Raw genomic sequence first — 18,461 nt, 5'->3', positions numbered from 1 at the left:
TTATTTTTTATTAGTACATATTTTCCATACATAGGGCTCACATTCATCATATGGAATTATACCTGTACATAATATATCTTAATTCTTTTTTCCTCCATTCCTCTTTCCTCGCTTCATCGCTTCTTTCCCTTCCAATTTACAGAAGCTTTGTTTCCATATTTCCCTTCCTTTCTTTGTTTTTTTTAGTCCCTTTTCTCTTCCTTCCCTTCCCACCCCTCTTCCTTTGTTCCCTTCTCATTTGAACACGTTCTTCCTACTTCCCAATATCTATCCTCCATTTGCTTCTTGTTTACCCTTTGAGTTTCTCACACAAGAGAAATAATATTATATTTAAACTTGTGTGTCTTACTTATTTCACTTAAAATTATGGTCTTGGGGGTGCATCCATTTACCTACAAATGGCTCATGTTTATCTTTCTTTATGTCAGAGTAGTGCTCTGTTGTATATAAATACCACATTTTCTTTAGCCATTCATCTGTTGTTGGTCATATGGGCTGTTTCCAATATTTAGCTATTATAAATTGTGCTGCAGTAAACATAGGTATGCATATATCACTGTGGTATGGTGCTTTTACTCTTTCAGGAAGATGCCTAGAAGGGGAATAGCTGGGTCAAATGGAACCTCTAATTTTAGTTTTGAGGAATCTCCATACTGATTTCTATAGCGGTTGTACCACTTTACACTCCCACCAAAAATGGAGAAGGGTTCTTATTCCCCCACAGCCTTGCCAACATTTGTTATTGGTTGATTTCTTGATAATAGCCTTTTTTTCCCTAGAGTGACATGAAATCTCAGTGTTGTTTTAATTTGCATTACTTGAATGACCAGGGATGTTGAACATTTTTCATATAGTATTTATTTGCTCTTCGTACTTCTTCATTTAAGAAGTGTCTATTCATTTGGGATGCCCAGTTTTTGACTGAGTCTTTAAATTTCTGATTTTTTAAAAATCCTTTATATATTCTAGATATTAGTTCTTTGAGGAGTATCTGGTAAAAAATTTTTCCCATTCTGTGCTTTGTCTTTTCCTCTGCGGTGATTTCTTTTCCTTAAAAAGCTTTTCAATTTTATATGATCCCAGTTGTTGATTCTTTGTAATATTTCTTATGTGATTGAGGTTTTGTTCATAAAGTCTTTGCCTGCACCCATGTCTTCAAGAGTTTTATCTATTCTGTCTTCCAGCAGATTATTTTTATATTTAGATCTTTGATTCATTTTGATTTTAGTTTAATGCATGGTAAAAGATACGGTTGTAGCTCCAATCTTTGGCATATGGAAAGCCATGTTTCCCAGAACCATTTATTGAAGAGGCTATCTTTCTTCCTGTGTAGCTGTTTGGCCCCTTTGTCAGAGATAAGGTAGATGAATGTGCATAGAGTTGTTTCTGCATCTTCTATTCTATTCCGGTGACCATTGTGTCTGGTTTTGTTTTGTTTTGCCAGTACAATGGTGTTTTCTTTCAAATCATGGTAGCTTTGTAGTATGTCTTCAAATAGGGGATTATGAGGCCCCCTGCCTTGCCCTTGTTGCCCAGAATTGGTTTTGCTCTTCTAGGTCTCTTTTGGTTCGGTATGAATTTTAGGCTTGTTTTTTCTAGTTCTGTGAGGTGTGTTATTGTGCTATTGCTAGTTTGATTGGGAATGCATTAAATCTGTATAACAGTTTTGGAAGTATAGCCATTTTCACTATATTGGTTTTGCCTACCCAAGAACAGGGGTATCTTTCCATTTTCATTGTACTGTAGTTTTCAGTGTAAAAGTCTTTTACTTCCTTTGTTAGTTTGCTTCCTAAGTATTTCATTTTTCTTGATGCTGTTGTGAAAGGTGTTGTTTCCCTGATTTCTCTCTTAGTGAGTTTGTTTTTCAAGTACAGGAATGCTATTGATTTTTAAGTGTTGACTTTGTATTCTGCTATGTTACCAAATTTGAGTATTAATTCTAGAAGTCTTTTGGTGGGGTTTTTGGGGTCTTCTATGTAGAGTATCATGTCATCAGCAAATAATGTTAATTTAACTTCTTCCTTTCCTATCCATATTCCTTTTATTTCTTTCTCCTGACTAATTGCTCTGGCTAATGTTTCCAGAACTGTTTTGAACAGGAGTGGTAATAGTGGCCAGCCTTGTCTTGATTTTAAAGTGAAAGCTTTTAGTTTTTGACCAGTTATTATGTTGGCTGTTGGTTTGTCACAGATGGCTTTTATCGGATTGAGATAAAGGCCTTCTATTCCAATTTTCTGTAGGGTTTTTTAATTAATTAATTTATTTTTTTATCTGTAGGGTTTTTAACATAAATGGGTGTTGGACTTTGTGAAATGCTTTTTCTGCATCTATTGAGATGATTGTGTGGTTTTTGTCTTTGATTTTGTTAATGTGGTATATTACATTTATTGATTTGCATATATTGAGCCATCCCTGCACCCCTGGAATGAATCCTTCTTGGTCATGGTGTATAATTTTTTCAATGATTTGCTGCAGTCTGTTTGCCAATATCTTACTGAGGATTTTTGCATCTATGTTCCTTAAGGAGATTAACTTGTAATTCTCTTTTTTACTTGGATCCTTCTCTGGTTTTGGTATCAGGGTAATGCTTGCTTCTGTGAGTTTGGGTGTATTGCTTCCTTTTCAGTTTCATTAATAAGTTTGAGGAGTAGTGGCATTGGATCTTCTCTGAATTTCTTATAGAATTCAGCAGTGACTCCATCAGGACTTGGGATATTTTTTGTTGGTAGTTTAAAAAAATTACTTCTTCAATTTCATTAACTGATATTGAATTATTTAGAATTTTTTTATCTTCTTGATTCAGCATTGGTAATTCATATATGTCTAGGAATCTGTCTATTTCTTCTGAATTTTCTATCTTGTTAGAGTACAGGTTCTCAAAGTAGGCACTAAGGATCTCCTGGATTTCTGTAGGCTCTGTCATGATTTCACCTTTTTCATTCCTAATTCCATGGATTTGGGTATTTTCTTTCCTTCTTTTGATAAGGTTGGCTAAGGTTTTGTCTATTTTATTTAATCTTTCAAAGAACCAACTCTTTGATTCATTGATTCTTAACTACTTTGGAACAGAGTTTTGCATCTGGTTTCAGGACATACACATACTCTGGACCACACAATTCCATCCTTACATACTGTATATATGTAGAGAAATACATCTATACAAGGATATATATATAAGAGACTGTTAACATTAAAAAATTGTAATAGCCTCAACAATGCCCATTTGCAAGAGAATGCAGAGATACTGTTCATAGTGTTGTGTTTGTACAATGGAATAGTTAAATCATTAAGAAAACTATGTCTACATACAATAATATGAATGAATCTCATAAGTGCATACTAAACAAAAAAGCACACGTATGCAGTTTTAACATAATATTTTAAAATAGGACAAATAAGATATATTACTTAAATGATAAAGCCATATAAAACAAATTAGGAAATAATTATCACAAAAGTCAAGATAAGGATTACCTCTGAAGAGGAGGACATGAAGAATATGAGACCTTTTGGAGTGTTCATGATGGTCTGTTTCTTTATTTGGGTGGTGGCTACATGGGTGTTCGCTTTATAATTTTTGTTAAACTTTATATTATGCTTGATTGTCTTATTTGTATGTGTCTGGCTGAACCATCTGAAATTGCCATTTTTTTAGGTTTAAACAGTTAAATGTAGGCAATTTCATATAGTCACCATGCTTTATTTTACAATAAAATCGCAAAAAGAAAAATTGGTCTTGTGTAACAAACAGATGCTGAGTGTGGAGATAAAGGGACAGGAAGACAAGTAAGAGAGTCAAAACATACTTCACAAGTAAGTCAAATGCTTGACTTCAAATTTCTAAGCAAACCATTCTGATTTAAAATTATTGTGTCCATTTTAATTTCAGATTTAATACAATGAAGATATTTATGTGAGATGTTACTAGGTTGGTAATCATGTTTCTAGAGAGTTACAGATTATAGTTTTCAGATTTAAAAATGAAACCACAAGAAGTTTATATGAAAATGTACAAAAAGTTTTCACTAATAAGTGAGACCATATGATTGAAGAAGACAGTTTTGTTTGGTAAGATTGAATGATCTGAAGGGATGGGGATTTAGCTCAGTGGCACTGTGCCTGCTTCACAAGCACAAGGTCCTGAGTTCAGTCCTCGATAGGCAAAAAAAAAAAAGAAAAAGTTTGAATGATCTGCCACGGCAACTGAAGACCAGTGGTTGCCCTAAAAGTATCTTGAAAGTGTTTCTGAATAGTGAAAGTTTTAATGATGATAGATGCAGACAACGTATATCAAGTTTACCCTAGCTATTAAAAACATAACAAATTGTTAATCATCTTTTTGTTACCAATGATCTAAAATAACAATTACCTGACATAATGAACGTATGAAGAGAGAAGGTTTACTTGGCTCACAGTTTTAGCGGTTTCAGGCTATAATTGGTTGGTCCCATTGCTTTGGACCTGTGGTTAGAATGTGTGGTGGATCAAAACCACTTACCTTGTGGCTGGGAAGTGATAAACAGAGGAGAATGGGGTCCCTCAGTCCCCTTGCCAGATAGTCCCCCATACTTGAAGACTCTCACTAGGCCCCAACTCTTTAAAGTTTCTGCCACTTCCCAAAAGTGCCATGTTGGGGATCAAGCCTGTACCATATGGGTCTTTAGGGGATGTTTCAGATCCAAACTATAGCATAAACCAATGAGAGCAATTACTTTGCTCTTTCAAGGAAGTAGCATATATAATTCTTCACTGAGAGAGTAATGTGGAAATTTTAAAAGAAAAATTACTCCTGAACATCTTTCTTTATCAATTTCAGTATGTTACAGTTAACATTTACTTTTTTCAGGTAGGGGCAAGAAAAATGGAGCTGGGAATAAAACTAAAATAATTTAAAATAATTATTTTTCTATTTCTTAATGTATATTTTAGTATCAGTTCACCAATTATTCTTATTTTACTTATCTATGAAATGATGACATTAATATGATGCTTCCCACCTTATTTGTTTTTATATATATAATTAATGCAGTAACATTCAGTTTTACCATTTACTGTTACTTTGAATTTGCAGGGTGTATGTACAGAACATTCTGGGAAGTCAATAGAAAATAATAGTGACAAAGTAGAAGAAATGGCTGAGAATATTCCACAAACGCCTGACATTCCTATATTTTTAAGAACTCCTGAAGCTATAAAGACACCTGAATCTTTGGAGAAAATCCAGCTCCCTAAAACCCCCTCATTTGAAATGTAGGATTTTAATTAATAATTACAAATTATCTATACATTGAATTATATAAACAATTTATAGGAAGAGTAAAATGCCTAGTACCTGTAACTTTAAAAAATTTTCTATATGGAGTATTTGAGACATGTAAAGGAAAAATTTTTATAATGAACTTACATGTACCTATCACCCTGTTTGAACAATTAATGTTTTGCTCTTCCTATTTCATAGACCCTTCTCATTTTTTCTGCAGCATTAGCTGAAGATAATGTATATACTGAGTTCTTATCCACTGAAATAGTATATAGATTTGATTTCCCAAAGCATATAAAAACTGTGAAAAAAATTTAAATGTCATGCTAAAGAGCTACTGTCACGTGTGGTAGATTGTGGACTTATCACTGAGTAATGTTCCAGCAGTCATTGTTTCATGTGTTGTAGTCTAAAGCAAGAACTGCCATTATGCTAAGTAACCTCTTTAGGCTTAAATATCTCTAACATGAATATTTAACTTTAGGAACCATAGATTTTTGGTTTGTAGCCAAGAAAATAGTGTTGCATTTAACATTTTTAATTAGTTTAATCTCTTTCTTCACACTGGCCCATCAAATTTCTTGAAAACATATGTCAAATAGATGTCACTTCATCAAGAATCTCTCACCTGTATTCTACTTCTGTACTTTAAATTGCTAGTAAATTTTATATATAAATCCTCTGCTTTATTTCAAGCTTATGTTCAACATGAAAGTCATCATCCATTAAACCTGAGAACTGTAAAAGAATTTCAGCTCACATGCTAAAACCTCTCTCCCTGGATGAGAAAATTATGATCTGTAATGTTAAGTGACTCACTTATGGCCATAGAGATAGGGTAGAGTCAGACGTACATCATTCATTCATTCATTCATTCATTTGGTGCAGGGGATTGAACCCAAAGCCTTGCACCCACTGAGTAGACTCCAGCTACTATTACATTTTATGAGCTACTCTCCAGCCCCTGGAGAGTAATAATTTAAAAACACTTGCAGAACACTATATGCAAACCACTTTTTAGATACTTTATAAGTATTGCTCACTTAATATTCACAATCTTATGAATTGTAGATATATTAATAACTTTATAGATAAGAAAACAGAATCATAAGTGATTACAACCAGTCGGTGTTAGAGTTGAGATATAAACCCAAATAGGGCCGGGATGTAGCTCAGTGGTTCCAGCGCCTGCCTCACAAGTGCAAGGTCCTGAGTTTGATCTCCAACCGGAAAAAAATAAAAGAGCAAATCCAAACAGTTCTGGCTATAGAATCTATACTTTCTAACCATTGAATTATATACTTGTCTAATTATTTTTCCCATTTTTATAGTTTTAACTCTCTCACATAAAACTCTGTAAAGGCTGGCTTCTCATCTAAGACACATCTTAATTAGATTTCAAGATCTTGAAGACATTATCAGGATTAAGAGCTTAGACTTCGAATCTAGGTTACTACATTCAAATGTCAACTCTGGCACTTACTCTTTTGAGCAAATCACTTAACCTTTCTGTGTTTCAGAATCCTTTACTATAAAATTTACTATACAATTTACTGTAAAATGGCATACTCCTCTACTGTAAAGTAGTATCTACTTCATTTAGTTATTATGAGGAATAAGTAAGTTATGCTTATAGCTAAAATAGTGCCTGACAGTATATTCTGAGTAACTAGTCATAATTATTATCTCCAAAAAGATTTTTGTACATTATTCTCCACCCAAATCATTCTTTCTCCATAGCTTTGTCACTTCAGTAATTACTTCCTACCTTTCCCTTCTATGCTAATTCCTACTTCTCTTTCATTGCTTATGATGCTTAGCAATCGGCAATGTTTAATAGTAGATTTATAACAGTTTGATAACTTTTTAAATCTCTCTGTAACAGAAATAGAAATGTAGTACCTGAAGTTCAATCACAAACGGAATCTTCTGGATTTTCATTTCTTATGAGTTACAGTTCTAGATCATCTGGATTGAATTTATTTGATTCTTCTATATTTGATTCAGAAATGTCATCAGATCAGGTAAAATGAGAAGATAAAAGTTTTATTTCTAAAAATTGTATATTGGAACCTTTGATAATTTTAGTTCTTTTTTTTTTTTTTTTTGGTACCGGGGATCAAACTCGGGTCCTTGCGCTTGCGAAGCAGGTGACAGAACCACTGGGCTAAATCCCCAGCCCTGATAATTTTAGTTCTTAGTACCAGACTTTCTTGGGACACAGAGTACCAACAGAGGCAATTTAAAAAATTCTGAATATCAACCTGAGGATATAGCTCAGTGGTGGAGTGCTTGCCTAGAGTATGTGAGATCCTGAATTTTATCCCCACCGCAAATACACACACACACACACACACACACACACACACACACACTTGGGTTTTAATAGTAGAACACAGTTCCCTATTATCTTTTTGTTCTTGACTTCAGATGCCCCAAATTCACATTTTTTTCCTTAAAAAAATTCAAGATAAGGAAAATTTAAAATGCGGTTAAAGGCAGTTTAAAATGAATTTGGTCTTATAATTAATGTATTGAAATTCTAAACAACATATTCTCAATGTGAAAACAAACTACATATTCTCAATCAAATTCCACTAACATAAAATCATAAATTGATCTTTTCAAGTACATGTATGTACATGGCAACACTAGATTGATTAATTTTTTTCTTTTTTTGGTACCGGGGATTGAACTTGGATCCTTGTGCTTGCGGGGGCAGGCAGTGGAACCACTGAGCTAAATCCCTGGCCCCTAGATTGATTGATTTTAAAAGATTTAAAGAATTTCCATCTGATTTTCTACTGTTCAGTGGTATAAATCATGGTAAAATGCTTCTGTGTCTAGCCATTAAACTCAACAATTAAGACATCTTGATTTGAAAAGCAGAGACAATGTACTATAGTGATTAAAGCTAAACTGAGAAGCTAGATTGTTTAGGTATGTACTGTTTGTGGGATATTGAGTAACTCTGTTTCCTTATCTGTAACTGAGAAATAGTAATAATTATTACCATATTAAATGAGTTTATACATGTAAAGCACTTAGGAAAGTACCAACCACTTAATAAATAACAATGTAGTATAAATATTGTATTATTATTATTGTTCATTTTAATTAGCTACATTTAAGCCTTTTTTATAGAAATTAGAATTTTTATTTTATCCCCACAGTATATTACATTGTTTAAATTGCAAATGTATTGATAGTTGATATAGAATATCATTTCATGTCTTCAAATTTTACCTCGAGTTTTATTGAAATACCTATTTTAAAATCAATTCCTATAAGGGGTATACTAAACAGAAAAAATAGTTACTAGTTACTAGATTTTCACTTACAACATGAATGTAAAAATAAATGTTACATAATCTTAACAGAAAGCAAGTACATTTTGAATAAAGAAAACTATAAAAATACTGAGAAAGAAAAAATACTAAGAAAATATACATAGATATTGAAGTATGTGTATATGAAGAAATTATTATAAAGATAAATTTCTTCTCAGAATAATTTATAAATGAAATCCAATTTGGATTTAATCCTGGCAAGATTATCTTTAATTTTGTGTGTGTTGATGGGTTGGGCTGGAGAAGATTAGCCAGATAATTAGTAAGCTTCTTAGGGAAATGTGGTCAAGAATAAGACAATGTTCAAAAATAAAATTCATAATAAATTAAAATGGAAATCTAAAAAACTTTTTAATCCAAAACAAGGAAGAAAAGAAGAAATGTAGTATCAAAACACAAAGGGAATAAACATGAATAGTAAAATGTTAGATCAAATTGTAAACTTTTTAATACATTAATATGGATGGGCTAAGTACTCTATTAGAAGGCAAATATTATAGGAATGGATAAAAAGACCCAAATATAAGGTACCTATAGGAGGCACACTTTAAATATAAAGACAAAAGTAGATTGAAAATAAATGGATGGAGCTGGGTGCGGTGGCACACAGGCCTGTAATCCCAGCACTTGGGAGGCTGAGGCAGGGGGATCACCGGGAGTTCAAGGCTAGTCTGAACTACATAGCAAGACCATTTCAAAAAAAAAAAAAAGAAAGAAAATTAAGTGGATGAAAAATGGTATGAAAACTCTAACCATAAGTGGGTCATAATGTCTACACCATTTTTGGTAGTTGTCTAGTTACTTTTATAGTTGCTGAGACAAAATAGCCAACTTTCACAAGTTAAAGGAGAAAAGATTTATTTTGGCTCACAGTTTGTAAAAGTTTCAGTCCATAATTGGCTGGCTTGCAGGGAGGGTAGCATGGCAGAGGGACATTGCAGAGGAGAAACAGTCCATTGGAGAGCAGGTAGGAGGCAGCAACAGCAGCAGGCTTCCTTTTCTCTTTGATCGCATCCAGGCTATATGCCTTTTGGGTAGTGCCACCTACAACCAAGGTGGGCCTTCCAGGCTCAGAACTGGAAGCCCACTCAATCAATGGGCTAATTTAGTTATCAGACCTTTAATCTATATTCACACACCCTTAATCCACATTACACACCCTAGATCCAGCTACCTTTGAAAAGCCCTACCTATGATCACATGAGGCTTTGGAGGGACATCTAGATACAAGCCATAACACTAGTTTTCAAGACAAAGAATATTATTAGTGATGAGGAAGATATTTCTTAAAGGTAAACAGTTCAATTCATAAGAAAGATATAGCAATCACAAATGTGTATGTGCCTGATAACAGCTTCAAAATACATTAAATGAAAATTAATAAAAATTAAAGGGAGACATTTTAAACATTTAAAAATGCATATTTATAGTGCCTCTTTCTGAGAAATTGGTAGGATTAGACAATGCAGTCCATATTTTCAGTAAGACCTGAGGACCTCAGTTAACACTATCAATTCCTTTGACCTAATTGAACTTCATAGAACATCATATCCAACAACTACAACACATACCCTTTTCAAGTGCTGATGGTATATTCCCCAAGATAGACCATATTCTGGGCCATAAAATGAATCTTAATGAATTTAAAGTGATTAAGATCAGAGCATGTTCTCTAACCACAATGCAATTAAATTAGAACTCAATAACAGTAAGCTGTCTTGAAAAATCCTCAATATGTAGGCCATGGAATAAAGAATCATGACAGAAATCAGAATATGTTTTGAATTGAATTATATGAAAGTTCAGCTTATCAAAAATTGTGGGATTCTGCCAAAGCCAAAGCAAAATATGGCTTTAAGTAATTCAGTTAACAATTTAGATAATTAAATAGAACAGAAGAAAGTTCTAAAATCAGTGACCTAAGGTTCTGTCTTTGGAGGCTAGAAAAAGAAAAACAAAGCAGATCCAAAGTAGGTAGAATAAAGGAGTAAAAAGATGAGAAATCAAGAAAATGGAAAAACAAGCCCAAGTTGGTTCTTTGAAAATAATTGACAAAATTGATATAGTCCTAGCTAGATTGACAAAAAGATAAGACAAATTACCTATATTAGAAATAGAAGAAGATAATACATCCTAAATATTATTAAATGGATTAGTCAAGGCAACTTTACTTTCTAAACATTAAAATACCCTATAAACTTAGAATAATCAAAATAGTGTGCAAGATATATGTATAAATGTATAAGAATTAATAGAATGATAAATGGTATGGGGTGAAAGTTCTTGAAACAAAAGAGTTTAGAATGTGGTAAAGAAGGGACCACAAATTAGTAGGGAAAATTTATGATCTCATGATACACTATATACCAACAGAACTATATTTAGATGTGCTAAATTAAATGAAAAAATATTAACCATTAAATATTTCAGAAGAAATACAGGTAAGTATTTACCAGATCTTTGGAGGACAGATTCTCTAAGCACAAAAGCAGTGGAAAAATAAAAGAAAAAAATTAAGTTTACTTACATGCAAAATCTGAACTTCTGTATATTCTATACAGTTTTAAAGGCAAATGATAAAGCATTGTAAAATATTTGCAATAATATGACAAAGAATATCTTTAATATATAAAGCACTTTTATATACCAATAAGAACAAAAATACTCCCTCAATATATAAATGGGCAAAGATCATTTGGTGAATAGATAGTTCACTGAAAAATAAATTCAAGTAACTTACACACTGTCATAGTAAAACAACTTTCCTTGTTAATTGTTAAAAAATGTGATTCTGTGCACTAATGGTATTCAAACAGGCTGTTTATAATAGAAAAATATTGAAGCAACTTAAGTGTTCAGAAATAAAAGAAGGGCTGAAACTGTATGGTATAGCTATAAGAATATTGTTATGAAAGAGTCAAATAAATTTTAGATGAATAGGGACATAGAAAAAGGGATGTAACATTTTTTAAAAGCCAACCTTACTAAGAAAATAGGCTCTTTTGGGCAGTAAAACTTGATCTTAACTCACACGAAGCTGTCACCATCCATCCTATTACTTTTGTAGGTAGAAAAGTAGTACTAAGAACCTGATTTGTTAAAAGCCTTCAGAACAAAGCAAGTTGATTGTAATTTTAGATAATAAAGACTAGAATTTTAGGAATTTGGATTATAAAATAGGAATTATCCTTAGAATAATATGTTGCCTATTAGTATTTTATCTGTTGCTATAATCAAATCAATGGGCCTTATGTTAATATAAGTAAATGAAAATAGAACTCTTTTTTTTTCTTCTCAGTGCTGGGAGTTAAACCCAGAGCCTGACATGTGCTAGGCAAGGGCTTTTACCACTAAGCCATAACCCAGTCATACGGAACTCTTTTTTAAGTATAGTAGTATGCTATATAGAAAGGTATGATGATGTATATTAGAATCACCAGGCTTTAGATTCCAAATATAAATGTTGTATATACTCTTCTACTTATTTCACAAGTTATATTTAATGGAAATTATCTTCCAGCTTAGTGAACATCGTCATTCTGCAGTAAATCTCAATCCTCCATCATCACAAGAAATTGGTAAGTGATCTGAAGTTTGCCACATCTAAAAACATGTTAACAAAAAAATAAATAAAAACATGTTAAATTTGCCCTTTAGTATTTAGTTTGTCTCTGATTTTCCTAGGCATGCTTTATTCTTTAAAAAATTAGTTACTTCTCTGCCACTCACTAATCTTTTTTTTTAAAAAGCAATTTAGCTTCTTGTCTCACTGTTCTGCAACGCTTGCTTTAAGCTATCTAATGACTTCTCAGTTGTCAGGCATGGATATCTTGCATTGTTATATTCAGTCCCTTTGTGGCATTTGATATGATTGACTATTTCCATTTCTTTCTGAAATTTTTGGATTTTTTCCTATTTTTCTGGTACTTATATTTTTATAAGATCTTCTTTTATCATTTGACTGGTTAATTTAACACATAAATATGTATGTGTACATATTATATTTGGTGTCAGGTACTCCTTCAGCTTATGTTCAGTGGATAAGAATGTAAAATTCTCATAGGATGCTTATATTCTAGAGGGAGAGACTGAACATAGACAAATATATCAATGTATAATATGTCAGGTAGAGCATTAAACAACAGTTTTTATGGGTTTGAACTGGCAATCTGATTCATATGTTACAGTGTAAAAGCTAATATTTACTTTATAGAAGGATACAGATAGGAGATAACAGCAGGAACAGAATCTTTGTCTTATTGAAAGGCCTACCAGCTACTCAAGTAATAAACTTTCTTTGCCACCTCAACCATGTGGAACATTCTGGGCTTTTATGGATAAGAGGCATGGTGCATGTATGTCATATTGACATACAAAATCTGCAGCACCCACTAGTCTTTAATAGCATTCTAGTTGTGAAGCCCAAGACTTCTATGCAAATTTAGCTCCTCTAATTTAGGTGTGGTCTCATACAGCAGAGTAGTCAGGTACAACATTTTACATTTACCTTATTTCTGCGTTTTCTAAGTAAACAGTGTTATCAGGTGTCAGATTTCATGTCGTTCTTCCAAGTGACTCTGAATGAGCCCAGGCTTGAAGTTAACGCTTACTGGTGGTAATAAATAATATGAAAAAAAGCAAAGCAGAGTAAGGAGAATAGGAAGTATTGTATTGAGAAGGTGGTTACTGTGCTACAACAGTCAAGGAAAGTAGATAACATCTGAGCTGAGATGTAAAGGAGGTGTAGTAACTGAGAAAAGTGTTCTGGGCAAAGGATGGAAAGGACATGAGATGGGAACATACTTCGTATGTTCATTAAACAACAAGTAAATTTGTAATACTGAAATGGAATAAGGAAGGAGAACTATTGCAGGAGATTAAATTGGAGAGGCTATGGGGGAGCAAATCATGTGGGTTCTGTAGAACATTACGGTCTTTGGATTTTTTTTCTGAATGAGATGGAGAACATTTGTCTGTTTTGAACAAAGGACTGAAATATTTATTGGACAGGTTTTTAATTACTCTGATTGCTATATGGAAAACATACTGTATAGAAACAAGGGTGAAGGCAGGGACATGGACTAGGAAGACATTAATATAAGTGAGAATTGATTATGGCTAAGATAGTGGCAGAAGTGATGTGAAGACTTTTAATTTTGTTTATAAAATTTTCTGAAGATAAAGCTGGAAGAACTTGCCTATGGATTGGGTATAAGGATTGAAAGAAACAACAATGCCAAGGTTTTGACACATGGAGCAGCCATTTATTTAAATGTGGATGACTGTGAGAGAAGTTATTTTGAGATAGGAGGAGCTGGGTTTTTAGTTTGAAAGTGTTATATTTGCAAAAGCCTTTTTACAGATGTCTATGAAAGTAAAGTAGGAAATGATATGTATGAATCAGGAATTCAAGGCATGGAGATAAAGATTTTGAAATGCTTGTAGATGATATTTATTGCTATGTGAGACCAGAATGAATCTACCAATTATAGATATTCATTAAATGTCTGCTTCTAAAATTTAAATCTATTTCTTCTTTGATATTTCCGTTCATTTGACAGTCACTTCAGTGCTTTCAGATATAATACAGATGATGACTAAATTCATATCTTCCTTCACTGACTTCTTCTGAATTCTAGGACTTTATTTTTGATTTTGTAATGAAAATCTCTTTTTATCCAAGATTTCTCTTGACATTAAAATCTCAGCGTATTTGAAATCAAATTTGTCCTCACAATGTCCCCAGTGATATCTCCATTATTCTGGTTGCCAAGATTCAGAACATCAGTAATAATTTTAACATCTCCCTGTGACTGTGACTACTTTCAGCTGATTATCAAGTGTTATTAGTTCTAACTCATAACCATTCACTTGAGCTATTGCAGTAACATCCTAAATATTCTTTTTATTTTTTCAGTTTACCTATGCTTACCTATAAATCACAGCTTAAGTGATCGTCCTTATTTATAATGTTGACTACGTCATCGCCTTATTCAAATATCTTTGGTTTCTCCCCATTGATTATCAAATTATTCTACTTTTTTTTCTTTTGCAGTACTGGGAATTGAATCCAGGGCCTTCTCACTGAGCTATATCCCCAGGTGCCCCCCCCTTTTATTTTTTGAGACAGAGTCTTGCTAAATTGCCAAGTTTCCTAGGCTAGGACTGAATGTGGGGATCCTCCTGCCTCAGCATATCAGATTGCTGGGATTACAGAGATGTACCACCGTGCCCACTTTTCTCTTACATTTTCAACTTAGCTCCAGCATAACTTTTAAGCCTTTACTTTGGTAAGCATTACTTGGGCTTTGGCCAGACTAGAGAACTCAGTCAAATATGCCAAAATTTTTTTACCTGCTTTTTTCTTCTTGCAGTTCCCAACTTCTGTTTCTGTCTTTGAAGACCAAGAGCTCATCTATACAATCTTTTATTTTCCCCCTAACTTTTCATTCCAAAGAGATCTCTTTCTCACTTTTCTGAATGTCTCTTTCATATTTTTAAATCTTCTACCTTCTATCATTAGTTATTTATGAATATATATGAAATACACTCTGGATCACAGATTCTTTTTAGGGTTTTATTTATCCTTGAAATACAACACCAAGAATACTGCCTTATATAATTTACAGTGAGCATAGTAGTTTTATAAATACCTAATATGAACTTATTCTAAACTGACAAAATCAGATTCACTTATGAAGAGACTTAAGATTTTAATTCTTTCTGGAGCTATGTCTGTATTTCCCTTTGTTTAAATCCTACATGGATGTATACTGAAGGCAGCAGAAAGTAAAGTGAGAGAGGAGGAGAGGAAGAACACAAATGATTGGTAATCAGTCCATCTATCCATTCAAGTAGTTTTCGCCTGGCTAACTCATCTCTATTTAGAGTGAAATAATGGAGATATTAAAAAAAGATACGAAAATTTTCAAGTAGCAAGATATGAAAATTTTCAAGTAGAATTTCTTTTGCTTAGTTATAATAAGTTAATTATTATGGAAAAAAATAGTGCTTTAAAAGACATTTCAACTCTGGATTAGTGTAGATTTTAAATTAATAATTGATTTTAAATTAAATTTAAAATGTTGAGTATTTTTCTATTTACAGTTTTAAATAATATATTGAATTTTAAAAAGTATTTTTCCTCACTGGCATTAGTAGGAGTCAGCAACAAATTTTTTTTTTTGTGTGTGTGTGTGTGTGTGTGTGTGTGTGTGTGGTACCAGGGATTGAACTCAGAACCTTGTGCTTGCCAGGCAGGCGCAGTGCCACTGAGCTACATCCTGGGCCATAAAAAAATAATTTTGTATGGAAGGTTGATTTAAAAAATCTTTTAAAAATGATAGAATTCTTTTCACTGTTTTATCAATTTCCTTGAACAAGTCCACAAACATTTATTGTAGTTAATAAATAGTAACTAAATAGGACACATATGTGTAAATACCAAATAATTTCTCTAGTGTGAGAAATTGAAAGTGTAAATAAGGGTTAAAAGGTGTAATAGATAATGTGAAATAGGAAGAAAAGGGGCAAAGGGGAAGGGGAAGTAGGAGGGATAGGGAAAGAGAAGGGAATGGAATTAATATGAGAAAATGAAAAAATGGAAACAAAGTCTTTGTAAATAGGGAGGGATGGAGAGGTTGAAGGGAGGGCAGGGGAAGGGGGAAAAATAAGAACCAAGAGCAATTATGTAAAGGTGCAAATTTCCAAGGATGAATGTCATTATATTGTATACCTAAAATGTACCAATAAAATAAAATTAAAATAAATAGTAACTGAGTAAGTTTGACTTGTGCAGTGTTTCAGGTCAGCTCTAGTATTCTCTCTCCCCATTCCCATTGCTGTGATCATCAGGTTTTCACTGTCTCTTGGCTGGACTTTTTTCCTTTTGGTTATTCCTAAAAGGACTCTCCAGTCCAGCCTTTTTACACATTCTATCCTGAATAATCTTTGTAAGGCAGCTCAAATACGGTATCTGTGCTTGAAATGCTTACTGGTTCCCTAATTACTTATTAAATAAAGACCATACTCTATAGCAGAACACTCACTAGCCTTTCTAAGCTCATCTTCATTAGTTACTGCTCAGTATATCTTTATTATTTCTCAGTGCCCCTGCCGAAAGTGAGTATCAATTCTTTTGTCTTAATGCTTCCTATGGGTTCCTATTTCTGGGCCTTTCTTTTGAGGTGTTTTTCCTTCTTTCAACTAGTTCTTTATGTACTTAAGTTAGACGTACTTGCAAGTAAGGTTTAAGTTTGAGTTTGTTTAACCTTTTATAGTACCAAAGACCATGCCTTGTAGAGAGAAAGAATATCTGACATTTAAATATCTCATAAATGATTCAGTACTACTCTATTTCTTGTATGCAGTATATTTTAATCCACTAGGTTATGTAAATTTTGTATAACATGAGTACATGATCTGATGATATTTATCTCCCTCAGGAAATTTATTTGGAAAACGAGAAGATGCCTTTACCTTTTCGTTTTCATCTGACACTTCAACTCGTACAATTGGAGCTGGAAAAGATGATTTTGTTTTTCCATTTTCTTTTGAACAGGATAAAAATTCTATACCTTCCTCTTCAGAAGGTTTTTCAACTTCTTCACAAAATACAACACAGTTTAGTCTTTTCTGAACCAGTTATAGTTTTTTGAATTATTTTAATCTCTGTAGTCATCTATGTCATAAATTTACATTATTGTTGAAAGCGTGAAGATTCTTTTGTTGATTAATGTAATAATAGATTACTATAGTTACATTATTTGATTATAAGCATTTAAATATTGAGTGTTTTTTTGTGCAATTAGCTAATTATTTACTTTTATTTTGATTTTTCAAGCCATGTTCAGGCAGAACTTTTATTACTCTGAACATAATTTGAAGCTTTTTCTATTAACCTTTATTAGAAATATTTAGCCTGCTTCTCCCTGGAACCTAAGTTTTACCTGGCAGTATTTTAGTTGTTTTGATAAGAACAAAAACTCCTTCAGGACATAAGACTTTTTAGTGATGACCGTGCAGATTAATGCTAAGGTGTTCTTTAGCAACTGAATTCTTTTAAAGTTACTGCATTTTGCTGTTGCAGGATACAAAATGGTATTCTAATAATAATTTCAAACAATTTGATATTAACAGTGAATAAAGTCTGTTATTTCCTTCTAAATATGACAAATTGTAAAATTTTTACTTTAATCACTTATGGTAGTATCTTTAATGGAATAAAATCAAACACAAAAGAATAAAATATGAAAATTGGATTGCTGTATCAGTGGTGGTCCTGTTTTTTGCTTAAATGTTTTTTGAAGAACATTTAAAATTTTATTTCTTGTCTTTAACAACAATTCCCTGTGTTTAACAAAAAACAATTTTGTTTGGTATTTGTTTGTTAATTATAGGTATAGCTTTAATGATATTTAAATTTGATGAAATCATATAAACATTCAATATTTTTGTGTTTGTGCTTTTTATTTATTTTTATTTATTTATTTATTGGTACTGAGGATCGAACTCTGGTCCTTGCGCTTGTGAGGCAGGCAGCAGAACCACTGAGCTAAATCCCCAGCCCTGTTTTGTGCTTTTTAAATTAGTTGTATTGTTATCAAGTAATAAAAAACATGACTCCATATTTTGTTGTATAACTGCTGTGAGATTTTTAAACCTTACACCCTCTGCTTCTCTTCCTGCCCCACATCTAGTCCAACTGGTAAGCTGGTTACTCTCTCCTTTGGTGCCAGCAGGAAGTTCAAACTATGTATAGAAACTCTCACACCCTATCCACCATGAAAACCCAAATCCAGTCTACTTTCTCTGCTTTCTCAATCTGTTTTCAAGTCAGGTTAGGAGACTTG

The 18,461-nt window shown here is 32.8% G+C and overlaps 1 protein-coding gene across 10 annotated transcripts in view; it reads left to right on the top strand.

Annotated features, from left to right (window-relative positions):
- Positions 1-17,878, top strand: part of CUNH14orf39 (chromosome unknown C14orf39 homolog) — a 45,486-nt gene extending 27,608 nt beyond the window's left edge. For 9 of the 10 annotated variants that reach the window (XM_021247913.2, XM_013065733.3, XM_087195215.1 and 6 more), the window contains 5 exons: positions 3,752-3,813; positions 5,072-5,250; positions 7,146-7,284; positions 12,131-12,188; positions 17,055-17,878. In XM_021247913.2, the coding sequence (XP_021103572.2) occupies positions 3,752-3,813; positions 5,072-5,250; positions 7,146-7,284; positions 12,131-12,188; positions 17,055-17,248 (632 nt within the window). In that variant the 3' untranslated portion in view covers positions 17,249-17,878. The remainder of the gene's footprint in view (positions 1-3,751; positions 3,814-5,071; positions 5,251-7,145; positions 7,285-12,130; positions 12,189-17,054) is intronic. The other variant, XM_087195216.1, reaches the window with a different exon arrangement.
- The last annotated feature ends 583 nt before the right edge of the window (positions 17,879-18,461 follow it).

Source organism: Heterocephalus glaber, unplaced genomic scaffold (assembly GCF_053883595.1).
Source record: "Heterocephalus glaber isolate CG9 unplaced genomic scaffold, H.glaber_assembly_v1.0 deba00001608, whole genome shotgun sequence".
Taxonomy (NCBI): domain Eukaryota; kingdom Metazoa; phylum Chordata; class Mammalia; order Rodentia; family Bathyergidae; genus Heterocephalus; species Heterocephalus glaber.
Note: the sequence above shows the minus strand (reverse complement) of the source record. Positions and strands in the feature narration are given on the sequence as shown.